The 15,119-nt window shown below is 42.7% G+C and overlaps 1 protein-coding gene across 2 annotated transcripts in view; it reads left to right on the top strand.

Moving 5' to 3' along the window:
* LOC139374934 (protein FAM193A-like) overlaps positions 1–9,984 on the top strand; it is a 43,650-nt gene extending 33,666 nt beyond the window's left edge. For both annotated transcript variants that reach the window (XM_071116184.1, XM_071116183.1), the window contains exons 19-23: positions 4,698–4,884; positions 5,224–5,565; positions 5,900–6,770; positions 6,954–7,035; positions 8,984–9,984. In XM_071116184.1, coding sequence (XP_070972285.1) covers positions 4,698–4,884; positions 5,224–5,565; positions 5,900–6,770; positions 6,954–7,035; positions 8,984–9,077 — 1,576 coding nt within the window. In that variant the 3' untranslated portion in view covers positions 9,078–9,984. The remainder of the gene's footprint in view (positions 1–4,697; positions 4,885–5,223; positions 5,566–5,899; positions 6,771–6,953; positions 7,036–8,983) is intronic.
* Positions 9,985–15,119: the final 5,135 nt, after the last annotated feature.

The raw sequence follows: 15,119 nt of genomic DNA, 5'->3' as shown, positions 1-15,119 counted from the left end.
CATGTCAGTCTTTTTTTTTTAAATTAACTTCTCTGGGATATGCGTCCCACCTCGCCAACAGCCAGTGAAATTGCAGGGCGCCAAATTCAAAACAACAGAAATCTCATAATTAAAATTCCTCAAACATACAAGTATTATAGACTTCTTGTAAATCCAGCCACAGTGTCCGATTTCAAATAGGCTTTACGGCACACTTAACGATTGTTAGGTCAGCACCTAGTCACAGAAAACCATACAGCCATTTTCCAGCCAAGGAGAGGGCTCACAAAAGTCAGAAATAGCGATTTTAAATTAATCACTAACCTTTGATCTTCATCGGAATGCACTCCCAGGAATCCCAGTTCAACAATAAATGTTTGTTTTGTTCGATAAAGTCCATCATTTATGTCCAAATACCTCCTTTTTGTTCGCACGTTTAGCCCAGTAATCCAAATGCTCAATGCGCGATCGCTTAGTTCAGATGGAATGTCAAAAAAGTTATATTACAGTTCGTAGAAACATGTCAAACGATGTATAGAGTCAATCTTTAGGATCTTTTTATCATAAATCTTCAATAATGTTTCAACCGGACAATTCCTTTGTCTTTAGAAATGAAAAGGAACGCAGCTACCCCTCATGGCCAAGCGCATGATTTAGCTCATGGCATTCTGCAAGACACCTGACGCAAACAGCTCTTATTCTCTCCCCCTTCACAGTAGAATCCTGAAACAAGGTTCTAAAGACTGCTGACATCTAGTGGACGCCTTAGGAAGTGCAACTTGACCCCATAGACACTGTATATGCAATAGGCAATGACTTCAAAACTACAAACCTCAGATTTCCCACTTCCTGGTTGGATTTTCTTCTCAGGTTTTTGCCTGCCATATGAGTTCTGTTATACTGATAGACATCATTCAAACAGTTTTAGAAACTTCAGAGTGTTTTCTATCCAAATCTCTAATTATATGCATATTTTAGCTTTTGGGCCTGAGTAGCAGGCAGTTTACTCTGGGCACCTTATTATCCAAGCTACTCAATACTGCCCCCCAGTCCCAAAGACTAATATTGCCTATTTAATTAAAGTCTGATCCTGTATCAGTTGATAAGGCAAAACTTCTGCCTACTTACCGCTTCATGGCTATTGGAGAGCATTAAATTGTAACCACCCACTGATGCTTTGAGTGGGCTTCTACACAGCTAGGTCTTACTCATAACCAGAACATTGGAAGCCTATCGCCCTTCTATACTTCATAAAATGGATGAGCTACATGCCAACGTTAAGTTTCAATGGGCATACTGAGAGGCCAACCTGATCTGTCTTACTGAAACATGGTTAGATGACACGTCATTGACTCAGAACTGAGCTTTGCTGGATTCGGAGCACCATACAGGCATGACCTAGACATGGGAAAAGCGCAGAGGTGGTACATTTCTATAGCAACGAGTCATTCAGAACTAACTTGCTCCGGGTCAGGCTAACTCCATTTACCTTGAATTAAGTGTCTGAGCTGTGGTTTGAGGACCAATGAAATCATAATCCCTCCCTCTCTGAAAGATTGTCATCATCCCCTTTAATTGAAGAAGATGACTGAGTAAATATTGTATTTATTATTTTGTTAACTATAGTAATGTTAGAATACCTAGCACATTATACATTTATTAATGACAAAATGCCTTTGAAACTTCACACACCTTTGTATGACCTAGGCTAATACAATTATTTTAGGAGTGGGGGGGAAGCTGCTGTTGCATTGATCAGCACACCAAAGACAACATTAAAGCTACGTAATATTTTTTATTTTATTTATCCGTTATTTTACCAGGTAAATTGACTGAGAACACGTTCTCATTTACAGCAACGACCTGGGGATTAGTTACAGGGGAGAGGGGGATGAATGAGCCAATTGTAAACTGGGGATTATTAGGTGACCATGATGGTTTGAGGGCCAGATTAAAAGAGACCGCACTTCTAACGGCTTATTTCACACCATAGCCTGCTGAATTTGCAAGATAACTCTAAATTAATTTTGATTTGGGCACAAATAAAAATGTGGCACTGAATCGCCCATCGCTTTTTAGATTTTCAGCATTGTCTCAATCACGAATTCGGTGTTCGACTCGCCACGTGCTACATCCCTCATAGAGTTAGCGGCAGGCAACCGAGCAATATCCACTGTCGTAGTACGAATGAAGTCTCAGCTGGAGTGTGAAGCTAACTGACATTGGCTAGCTTTATAAAAGCCTGAGTAGATCTAGCTTGCATTGTAGTATATTGTACCACTCTGGAATCGCACTGCTCATCAGATGTGGCGCTACTATCCCTCTTCTTCAGACCAAAGTACCTGCCCTGTGAATTCGGTCAGTTCTTTATCATTCTTGTCTATGTACTACCCATAGCCAATGTTACTGGCACTGCAGATGTTATCTCTTCTTGCGTGCAGCGCATAGTCAAAATCACCCGGACTCCCTGATTTTAGTAAAACTGGGTGATTTCAACAGCTCTACTCTCAAAAAGACTCTTCCTTCTTATCAGCAATATGTTACATGTGCAACATGGGGTAGTAAAACACCAGTCTATTCAGAAGGCTCCTCTAAGCACTGCGGCTCATAATGCAGTCCACCTCATACCAGCCTACCGAACTAAACTACAGAGAGGGAATGGTCTATAAATCTGTCAAACAGTGGAATGAAACATCCAGGACAGTGCTGCGAGACTGCTTTGACAGTACAGATTTGGATTGTTCTCAGAAAATGTCACACTGGATGAGACTTTAGAGGCTTTGTCTGATTATATACATTTTTGTGAGGATACAGTGGTCTCTTCAAAAAGTGTTTTCAAATAGATTTCCTGCATTACAAAGGAACCGGAAATGACATTAAATTAGAAAATAAATAGCATTTTCCTCTGGTAATAGGGATGGAATCAAAGCGTATTCAGCTGAAGCTGAACAGACCAATAAAATAAGCAAAAAGGGTTACAAAGAAAAGGGTGAAGGACTATTCCAGGATGGAAAGATGAGGGGTACTTGGAAGGGCCTAAAACCCTCTCTGGACTACCAACTAACCGCACTGATCTCAATGTCCAATCAAAAGACCATTGCATAGAGTTTTCCAAGAGTCTGAACACTTTTTATTCTAGGTTAGATACTCTGGACTTCAGTACTGAGGAGGATGAGCTGTTGTGTGAATTTTTATCTTTAGCACAAGGGAAGCTGATTTGGTTATAGAGGAAGCATATGTTGATAGGGAGTTAAATCAAATGTCAGTAAACAAAACTGCCCCAGATAACATCAGCAACTGAATTCCTGCCACAAGGAATTGTCAGGTGTGAGCTGTTCAATCGCTCACTGAGGGAGCATACAGTACCAGCCCTGTGGAAACCATCCATCGTACTCCCAGTGCCCAAGAAGATCCGCTCTGCTGTCCTCAGCGATTTCCAACGCCTGTCATAATGAAAAATTTGGAGTGTTTGGTTCTCTCCCACATACAAACCCCCTTCAATTTGCCTATAAGCAATGGGGTGGACGATGTTCTTGTGTTCCTACTGTACTACACCTTGCTAAGTCCTATGCCTGGACTGTGTTTCTGGCCTTTTCCAGTGTTTTTAGCACTATACAGCCATATCTAATGGGTCAGAAACTTTTGAATATGAACCTAAGGATTTTATATTTTTTGTCAAATAGACCACTGTTGGTGAGATTCAACTGTGAGTGCAGCATAGGGCTCAATCATCTCTCCTGTCCTGGTTACACTATACGGAGGACTGTAGGAGCACCTGCCCTGAGAGAACATACAGTACATAAAATACTCAGATGACACTGCTAATCTTGGCACATCTGATTCTGATGACCTGATTCAGTCCACAGTGGACAAGTTTGAACTCTGGTGCTGAAATCCAAAGACCTAATCATGGACTTTAGGAAGCGGCCGTCTAGCTGATCATGCCGTCGAGCTCCAAGTCAATCACCATCAGTACAATAGTTAACAACAAGCTGAACTTAGGAGCCAACTTTGGGACAGTTATCTAAATACCAATCCAGACTGTACTTCCTTCGTAAACTTAGAAGGCCTGATGTAAATCTGTTTGTCCTTTTACAGATTGTTTTATTGAGCCTGTCTTAACATTTAGTGTAGTTGCCTGGTTTGGCTCCCTCACATGGGTCAATGGTAAGATTGTCGGGAGAAGGCAAAAGGCTCGCCTATATTTACAAAGAGCGCACACATAAGAATGGTAAAGAAATCATTTTGGATCTTACACATCCACTGGACAACCAATATGCAGTACTGCCATCAGGGAACCGGCTCAGGTCTTTTACCTCTTAAAACCAAGAGCGCTACTAACAGTTTGTATCGGTATCAGTACGGCGTTTAAGTGAAAAATGTATTTGTGTGACTTACAGTATATTTATCTTGTATAGCACAGCTCTTTAATGAAGTAGATATTTGTGCCCCACATTTATCTTGCGTATACCTTGTAAGCATTTGTATCAGTCGTGTGTGAATGTTGCTGGTTATATGTTTACTATAGATCTTTGTCTTATCCGACTTGTCAGAACTGAGGTTCCTTCTGGTAAAACAAATACATTCAATTGGAAGAACTTTATTTGACAGTACAGAATGTTCCGATATGTATTGGGTGAAATTCACCTACCGGGGCTTCAACTACTACATATTGGCATGACATTGACATTTTGACCTTGGCGTTTGACCCCGTCTAGTGACCCCGAGTGTGAGGGCCACCGTTGTGAGGGAAACGGGGCGTACGACCACCAGGGCTACGACGGGGAGGAGAGCCAGGACGAGGACAGCTGCTCGGAGCACAGCTCCTCCACCTCCACCTCCACCAACCAGAAGGAAGGGAAGTACTGCGACTGCTGCTACTGCGAGTTCTTTGGCCACGGCGGGGTGAGACATGCACACATACGCATATAATCATGTACTAATATGAGTATATTACTATGTATCAACTTGCAGAAAAGTCAGAAACAGAAGTCTGTAATAATATTTACTGATATAGACTGACATTATGTAGAATACAGTATGTAAATCTTTACTAGAATGGCCTGCTGGACACTGTCTAGAGAGCTGGCACTTTCAATAGAACTTTTGATTAGGTCCCCGACACATTTTACATTGTATGGGGGTAACTCACCTCAGATAGTATTGAGGGCTCTGATATTCAAACACAATTCAACTCGAAACTACCAGAATAATCTAACACTATTTCCTTGTTTCTTCCCCTAGCCCCCGGCGGCGCCCACCAGCCGCAACTACGCGGAAATGCGCGAGAAGCTGCGCCTCCGTCTGACCAAGCGGAAGGAGGAGCAGCCCAAGAGGGAGGAGCAGCCAGCCGTGGTGGAGCGTGACAGCGCCGCCGACGGTATGGAGGACCCCCGGCGGGTGGAGGACCCCCGGCGGGTGGAGGACCCCCGGCGGGTGGAGGACCCCCGGCGGGTGGAGGACCCCCGGCGGGTGGAGGACCATCGGCGGGTGGAGGACCTGCTGCAGTTCATCAACAGTGCCAGCGACAACAAGCCTGCCTCCAGCTCCAAGGCCGCCAAGCGGGCCCGCCACAAACAGAAGAAGGTAGTGATTTAAAGAGTTTTACAACATTTTGAAGGTGTTTCAAGTGTTACCCCTTGTTGTTTAGATGACAGTGTTGTGATTTTAAAGTGTCACTTTAAAGTAATAGTTCACCCCAGGCATTTTAACCTCAAGTGGTCTATAGTTGCACTGATAATCCACACATGATATGTTTTAGTATTTAGTAAACCCTTCAAGGTTTAATTTTAACATTGGTGCAAAGGAATTAGTTGAAAAGGGGAGTTGGTTCAAACCATCGTTTTTTTGTTATTAAATTAAGCAAAGGACCAACTGGATATGAACTGTGTGTGTGTGTGTCTGTCTGTGTGTGTCTCAGATGGAGGAGAAGGTGCGTCTGGAGGTGGAGGTCCGCGAGCAGCAGGAGCGGCGGCGTCGGGAGGAGGAGGAGGCCCTCCAACGGGAACTCCTCCGGCTGCAAGAGTTGCAGCACCTCCGCGCCGCCAAGAAGAAAAAGGATAAGGCCAAGGAGCTCGCCACCCCGCTCCCTGCCCCCGTACCTCAGAACAACCCCCAGCCCCTAAAACAGACGGCCCAGAACGTCCTGGAGAACCTCCGCAACGGCAAGAGCCAGCTCCTGCACAGCCTCATGCGCCTCCCTGGCCACAAGGATCCCCGAGTGGAGCACCGACCCCAGTCCCGGCCTCCCCCCTCACAGCACAGCCCAAAGAGCAGCAGGGAGAAAGCCCTTACTCCGGCCCTTTTCACCCAAAATGCCCCCAACTCCCCAGCCCTCTTTCTTCTCAACGGCTCCTCCGCCGCACGCCAACCGACGGAGGCCAATGGCAAAGCCAAGCCAAAACAGCAGCAGCCAATCGGGCAATCCGCCAGCGAGACAATGATGGTCAAGAAAATGCCAGAGGCGACCACCACCAACGGTACACCACAACTACCACCAGACGTCAAAGTGACCCAACCCAGGCCTCCCGCAGAAGATCCGGCCGCCCCTCTGGCACCGGGACCCAGGAAGGAGGAGAGGAGCAACGGGAAAAGGCAGCACCATCAGCAGTCGGTGAGCCAGGCGAAAGAGGAGAGGAGCGGACCCTTGAAGGAGCCCTCCCCACCCCCTGCTTCACAGACGGAACAGCCCCAGCAGAACGGCAAACTCCTCAGCGCAGAATCCCCCCAGCCCAAGGCCAAGTCCAAAAAGAACAAGAAAAAGAAGGCTGACAAGATGAACAACTCAATAGGTCAGCATGCTATGCTCTGCTAGGTTATGTTGTGCAGTTTTATTAATCCCTGTAGGATGGTTAGTTTCAGGGCTGCAGAAGTGCAGCATACAACATCCAGACATATTGAGACGGGGACAATGTGAAATATACATTTACAATTGTTAACTTGGCATTTTGTGACCGAGTGTTCTCTTATTGCAGATGACGTTTTCCTGCCCAAAGACATTGATCTGGACAGTACTGACATGGACGAGACTGAGAGGGAGGTGGAGTATTTCAAAAGGTACGGGCCTAATTCTATTCACTCAAATGACTCTTGCTTTGCATTAACTCCATAAAGCTTTGTTTAAAGATAAAAATGCTTAAACGATCCGTCCGAAAGCTTAGCTGCAAAGTATTGCAATTGAATCTGGCTTGAAGTGAAGCTGGATGGTTTATAAACTCAGAAAAAAAAAAAAACGTCCTCACTGTCAACTGTGTTTATTTTCAGCAAACTTAACATGTGTAAATAGTTGTATGAACATAAGATTCAACAACTGAGACAAACTGAACAAGTTCCACAGACGTGACTAACAGAAATGGAATAATGTGTCCCTGAACAAATGGGGGGGTCAAAATCAAAATTAAGTCAGTATCTGGTGTGGCTACCAGCTGCATTAAGTACTGCAGTGCATCTCCTTGTGGACTCCACCAGATTTGCCAGTTCCTGCTGTGAGATGTTACCCTACTCTTCCACCAAGGCACCTGCAAGTTCCCGGACATTTCTGGGGGGAATGGCCCTAGCCCTCACCCTCCAATCCAACAGGTCCCAGATGTGCTCAATGGGATTGAGATCCGGGCTATTCGCTGGCCATGGCAGAACACTGACATTCCGGTCTTGCAGGAAATCACACACAGAACGAGCAGTATGGCTGGTGGCATTGTCATGCTGTCAGGATGAGCCTGCAGGAAGGGTACCACATGAGGGAGGAGGATGTCTTCCCTGTAACGCATAGTGTTGCGATTGCCTGCAATAACGACAAGCTCAGTCTGATGATGCTGTGACACACCGCCTCAGACCATGACGGACCCTCCACTTCCATATCAATCCTGCTCCAGAGTACAGGCCTCAGTGTAACTCTCATTCCTTCGATTATAAAAACTAATCCGACCATCACCTCTGGTGAGACAAATCGTCAGTGAAGAGCACTCTTTGCCAGTCCTGTCTGGTTGAGCGACGGTGGGTTTGTGGCTATAGGCAATGTTGTTACGGTGATGTCTGGTGAGGACCTGCCTTACAACAGACCTAAAAGCCCTCAGTCCAGCCTCTCTCAGCCTATTACGGACAGTCTGAGCACTGATAGAGGGATTGTGCGTTCCTGATGTAATTTGAGCAGTTGTTGCCATCCTATACCTGTCCCGCAGGTGTGATGTTCCGATGTACCGATCCTGTGCAGGTGTTGTTACACGTGGTCTGCCACTACGATCAACTGTCCGTCTTGTCTCCCTGTATTGCTGTCTTTGGCGTCTCACAGTACGGACATTGCAATTTATTGCCCTGGCCACATCTGCAGTCCTCATGCCTCCTTGCAGCATGCCTAAGGCATGTTAACACAGATGAGCAGGGGCCCTGGGCATGTTTATTTTGGTGTTTTTCAGAGTCAGGCCTCTTTAGTGTCCTAAGTTTTCATAACTGTGACCTTAATTGCCTACCGTCTATAAGTGGTTAGTGTCTTAACGACCGTTCCACAGGTACATGTTCATTAATTGTTTATGGTTCATTGAACGAGCATGGGAAACAGTGTTTAAACCCTTTACAATGAAGATCTGCGAAGTTCTTAGGATTTTTACGAATTATCCTTGAAAGACAGCGTCCTGAAAAGGGGATGTTTTTTTGTTGTTGCTGAGTTTATGCATAATCTATTATGTGAATCAATTTGTCATTAAATATATTATATTAAATATATATTAAAATATTAAAACAAATGACTTGTATTCCTAAGCTTATGCTTGTGGGCATGGAGAGAAAGTGTGCACTTTTTCACCACTTCCCATAAATACAAAAGCATTAGATTGGTGGAGTCCTTTCAAATCAGTGAAGGGAAGTGAACAAATGCACACTTCAGGAGGAAGGAGAGATAATTGGTAGTTAGCTTGAGCTTACTTCCCTCCTCCAAATGCCCCTAGTGGAAAATGTTGCTTAGAGTAGATCTTTAACTCCCCATCGCTCTCCCTCCCTCCCTCCACCCCAGGTTCTGCTTGGATTCCGCCAGGCAGACCCGACAACGGCTGTCCATCAACTGGTCCAACTTTAGCTTGAAGAAAGCAACGTTCGCCGCCCACTGATGGGACAGTAGGGCAAAGAAAAAGAGACTGTGGCAGGAAGCAATCAGCCCCCCCCCCATGCAAACTGCTATCACAGACCCCGTCATCACCTAGCCCTGCTGTGCCCACCCACGCTGCCTTGTTCCTTGTTGCTGTGCGGTTCTACCATGAACCCATCCTCTGGTCTGATCCTCAAGCAGAACTCTTGAGAGAATTGTTTTTTTGTTTTGTTTTTTCAATTAAATGACACAAGAAAAATGACAAAATGCTACTTTCTACTTGTTTTGTTTTTTTATTGCTTGTTTGTGTGCTTTTAGTCTGAGGGGCGTTTCTCATGACTTAAAGCCATGTTCTGAAATTCATTTTCTTTTTTTCTTTTTTGGGCTGATTCATAGTCAAAAGATGCTTACTATGTATGCTTTCTGAAATCAGACACACATGGAAAAAAATTGGAGAAAAATAGATATATCTAATGAATTAAACTAAAGCCTTTCATTCAGTTACTGTGGCTTACTATCCCCTTGTTACCCACGATTCCTCGCACGGCATCTCATTCAGTTAACTGACAAGGGAATGGGCATGGTCTGCCGCACTCTCCCCTGCCCCAACAACCTTCACTTCACTGAGAGGAACTTGGCTTAATACTTGACAACGTTCTTTTTTTTGTTTTTTCAGTTCCATTTAACAAAACCGATAAGTAAAAGTGTACCTGTTTTTTTTTCCATTTTTTTCCCCTATTTTTTACTTGTATCCAGCTTGTATCACAGTACTTTCAGAATGAAATTGAAGAAAAGAACAATGCACACTATCAATCTGTTATAGAGTGTATATTGTATTAACACTGAAGCCAAACTGGCTACCTTTTAACATATTGTTAAGTAATATTAAAATCTTATCTTTCTTTTTTGAAAGATGGAATACAGTAGTATGGCAGGATGTGTGTCTTGTCTGTGCTTATTTCCTTGGTGGTGCATCTTTAATGCTGTGTGGGGGGGTGGGGGGGGGGGGGGGTATATATTTAGTATAGTTTAATTTAGGAGTATTTTTTTCTATTTGACATTTTCCCCAAATGTATAGGGGAGATCCATTCTCACCTTCGTACCTAGATGGACCTCCTCTGGTGGAGATTGTAAATCATGTCTATCCGCACATTATACACCGAATTAGATTCTAGAGAGCTGTAGGCTAAGAAGATACTGTCGCACTATCATCCCCTCGATACTGAGTGACTTTAACTGTTCTCCTTTACCGTCCTCCTCAAGGTGATTCATATTTACTGGTTGTGCTCTCAGGGAATGTTTGGCATTTAAAGACATCACTGATGCTTCTCCTTTTGGGGTGTGCAGCCACACTAGACGACGGGACAGTGAGTCACGTTGAGTACTGTGTGCTTTCCTGGATCTCTACCACTGATTCTATCAATCGGTAGTGGAGCTATGACTGAGTCCTGTGGGACCCCATATTCTCGTAGCAGTGACTGAAAAGGTAAGGGGCTGACTTGACTATCATGACAGTCAGTGGTGAAATGTGAGTTATTTGCCCTCAGTCCTCTAGAAGAACATAAGTCGCTCTGGCTCTTCGATACTCACAGGACTCTGGGGAAAACGTGGTTGATGATGGTGTTATTAAACTGACGGTTTTCCCTTGGAGGGTAAATGGTTGATGTGTGTTTGTGGAATGACGTGGTAGTCTGGTAGAAATGAAGGTCCTAGATGCCCACATACCAAACTAATGTATGACACTGTTAGCGTTGTCTGACCCTCTTATATTCTTATTAAATTATATTTACTCTAAATGTAATCTGTGTGAACGTGCCTTCAGAAAGTATTCACACCCTTGACTTTTTATACATTTCATCCTGAATTTAAAATTGATTAAATTTAAACAAATTGTCACTGGCCTACACAAAATATCCCATAATGACAAAGTGGAATAGTTTTTTGAAATGTATTACAAATTAATTAATTAAATGAATAGCTGAAATATCTTGAGTCAAGTATTCAACCCCTTTTTTATAGAAAGTCCTATGTTCAGGAGTAAAAATGTGCTTAAGATGCATGGACTCACTGTGTGCAGTAAGAAGTGTTAATTGCTCAAGGATTTCACCATGAAGCAAATGGTGACTTTAAAATATTTAGAGTTTAATTGATGTGATAGAAGACGGGATGGATCAACAACAATGTAGTTACTCTACAATACTAACTTAATTGACAGAGGAAAAAGGAAGCCTGTACAGAATAACATGTTACAAAACATGTATCCTGTTATCAACAAGGCACTAAAGTAATACTGCAAAAAATGGCAAAGCAGTTAACTTTTTGTTAATACAGTGTTTGTGGTGATTCCAGTAACACATTACAGAGTACCACTCCATATTTTCAAGCATAGTGGTGGCTGCATCATGTTATGGGCATGCTTGTAATTGTTAAGGACTGGGGAATTCTTCAGGATAAAAAATAAACAGAATGGTGCTAAGCACAGGCTAAATCCTAGAGGAGAACCTGATTCAGCCTGCTTTCCACCAGACACTGGGAGATGAATTCACCTTTCAGCAGGACAATAACCTAAAAAACAAGGCCAAATCTACGCTGGAGTTGTTTACCAAGAAGACAGTGAATGTTCCTGAGTTTGACCTTAAATCTGCTTGAAAATCCATGGCAAGACTTGAAAATGGTTGTCTAGCAATGATCAACAGCCAAAGGTTATCTAGCAATGACGGAGCTTGAAGAATTTTGAAAAGAATAATGGGTAAATAATGTACAACCCAAGTGTGCAAAGCTCTTAGAGACTTATCCAAAAAGACTAACAGCTGTAATCGCTGCCAAAGGTGATTCTAACATGTATTGACTCAGGGGTGTGCTAATTTACAAACATTTATAAAAACATGTTTTCACCTTGTCGTTATGGGGTATGGGGGAGAAAAAAACAATTTAATCAATTTTGAATTAAGACTGTCACACATCAAAATGTGGAATACCTCAATGGGTATGAATACTTTCTTAACATACCTAAAATGAATGCAGTGCACATTCATAGGGGGCCCAGGAGGATGTGCTCTTGAAATGACAAACCACATGATTTTTAGCCCCCAATGGCAACCCCCATTCATTTTATTTTCTCTTTCAAATGACACCTACAAAAAGGGACCTTTTTGAGGCTCTCTGTCATCTTCTGAACTGCCTTTGTTTTTTGTTTAGCATCCTGCCAAGCGCCATAGTGCGCGGTTGAGCAAGCACCCTTGATGTCACATGACACCAAGCGAGATTCGTTCAACAGTGCTTGATCATCTGAGCTAATTTCCATATGAATAGCTAGACAAACTAGTTATTAGGTAGATTAGCTCCCTGTTTTACTGTATGAGGTACTGCACAATTGCACTAAGGGTTCACACAGGAATGAGGTCACAGTCACACAATAACCAGTATGTACTTCCTGTGAGGCAGACTTCCTGTGAGGCAGACTAACACCTACTTAAAACTGACAGGTATAAGGCTTTATAACTTGTTATAAGCATGTATGAGCCTTTTTGATGTCGTATTATAAGGATAAAAAATATATTATGTCAATCTTTGTAGCAAATTTTCAACTGCCTCAAATGACTAATGGGCCATACATGTTTATGACAGGTCTTACAGTGCATTATAACCGCATTATAATGCATTGTAAGTATAGTGTTCTCATAACATTACATACTCATCAAATATAGTTTTTTTCCCCATAAACTTAATTCTTAAAACTACCTACCTCTTTAAAGAGTATCTTAAATAAATCCCACAGCACTTGTCTTTTCCTACTTTGATGAAAACTACTTTGTTGAGGGTAAATGTACTTGCAACGATTGTCATATGTTGTTGTCTCACCTAGTTTAAGATTAAGATTAATGCACTAATGTAAGTCACTCTGGATAAGAGCGTCTGCTTAGTTACTAAAATATAAAACAAGTTGGAGTGACTTAATCAAACATTTCAAGAGAGGAAGAGGAATTGAATAACAATGACCTTAACAGTAGGACATTCTCCCTTACTGCTTGCTTCCTCATATTTTTCAAGGATCAACTGTTCTTATCACAGATGGGTTTCACAATGAATAGTCACTATTCATACGCATTTGTCAGATGAAAGAAATGCGGGAAATTTTCATCAGAGAGAAGTAAAAACATTATGGATTGAAGAGACAGCACAGCTGAAATTAGTCATTGTTTATTTCTGTAATGAATAGCTGACCGACTGACTGCTTGCCTGTACAGTGTGTTTGCTATCAATCACCAATGATGTAAGAACGGACATCTGCTTTTGAGTAAGCGAGGGCATACAAGAAAGACTACCTGAACTAGACAAGGACATTAACATTTGTTCTGGTATTTGTGAAACATAATTTAAATTACTGTAAATTATACATTAATACATTGATGAAAGTATTATTTATTTCCTTTTTCAGGAATCCCTCGGTGTCCAAAGTTCACGAAAATGAACATGTATGATACATAATATATGCCGTTTAGCAGACACTTTTATCCAAAGCAACTTACAGTCATGGGGCGGCAGGTGGTTAGAGCATTGGACTAGTGAACGAAAGGTTGCAAGATCAAATCCCCAAGCTGACAAGGTAAAAATCTGTCGTTCCGCCCCTGAACAAGGCAGTTGTTCCTAGGCCGTCATTGAAAATAAGAATTTGTTCTTAATCTTAACTGACTTGCCTAGTTAAATAAAGGTAAATTAAATGTATACATTGCGTATGGGTGGTCCCAGGAATCGATGCTAGAACCTTGGTGCAATTGCCATGCTCTAACAACTGAGCCATACTGGAGTCTACACAAGGCAGGGCTCTAACTATGACAGGGGCGAGAGGCAATAGGGATATAGATCACTCTAAGCCAATGAACTGGCCTTTCTTATAAAATAAACAAACAAAAGAAATTGGCAATAATATCAACCACCTCCACCCCCCTATAACTAATAATGATCTACAGCTCCCAAGTATAGAGCTGCCACGCTCCACTTTCAAGTGAACCAGAACGCATAGCAAACAGTACGTGTTGGGAATTCCCTTTATGGGAATTTCCCATTATTTTTGGATACACAATGAGATTAAAGGCCACATTTATCCATTCTGTAGTCTGTAAGTGTCAGGCTAAGTTTTCCCATTGCTGAAAAAATGCATGACTTGGACAGATCTCGTAGACACCCGGTTAATGGAAACCTAGTGGCGCCAGGAACTGTTTTGCCACGTCATCTGACTTGAAATTCATGGATTTGTAAATGTAGGTAGTCAGCCATTGTTTCTATTAAAAGGTCGCTGAGTTCAGCTTAAGGGATTTGTGACACCATATTTTTTCCACTCCATGCAGGTGGGCTGTGTGTTCACATATAGACCAACCATGCAGTTGTGTAGGTGTTTGGGGGGGGGGGGGGGGGGGGGGGGAATTCCTGTCAACCCCAACCATAGCTTATTTGGGGGCCGTGTGTGTGACACTATGTGTGTGGGTCTTATGCAACAGTCAAATAAGGATTGCTGTACAAAGCTACAATCTGAAACACAACCAATTGAATTCTTGAATTAAACTTCTCATAGAATCACCCTCTTTTTACTGAACAGATGTAAATGTGTGAGAATGATAGGAACTGGTCCAACCACAAACATCTTCCCCAGACTGCATATGAGTATGTGAGCATGCGGCGTGCTATGTCATCTTGAGACTGTGGCTGAGTCTCACATGACACCCTATTCCCTGTTTAGTGCATTACTTTTGAGGGAATTAGTGCACTATATAGGGAATAGAGTGCCATTTGGAACACAGTTTGTGACTTAGCTCTTTGTGGAGGACTTTGAAACTTCTGATGGAGTTTCTATCTCTTTCAGCTGCTGTAGTCCCTTGACACAATTAGCGAGGCCTTTCTTGTAGGTCACAGTTCCTATAAGTGAGGCCCCATCTGCATCTGTATAGCAAGAGTGAGCTTGTGTCTGTACTCTCTATATAGGACATAGTTATTAAAGGCTGTTATGGACACTGTTTAGAATTTAGAAGTTTAGAGTTAAAAATTCAATTGAACTGTCATTGTACAA

The sequence above is a fragment of the Oncorhynchus clarkii genome, chromosome 19 (genome assembly GCF_045791955.1).
Source record: "Oncorhynchus clarkii lewisi isolate Uvic-CL-2024 chromosome 19, UVic_Ocla_1.0, whole genome shotgun sequence".
Classification (NCBI taxonomy): Eukaryota; Metazoa; Chordata; class Actinopteri; order Salmoniformes; family Salmonidae; genus Oncorhynchus; species Oncorhynchus clarkii.
The sequence above is the reverse complement of the archived record's forward strand: the minus strand, read 5'-3'. Positions and strand labels throughout refer to the sequence as shown.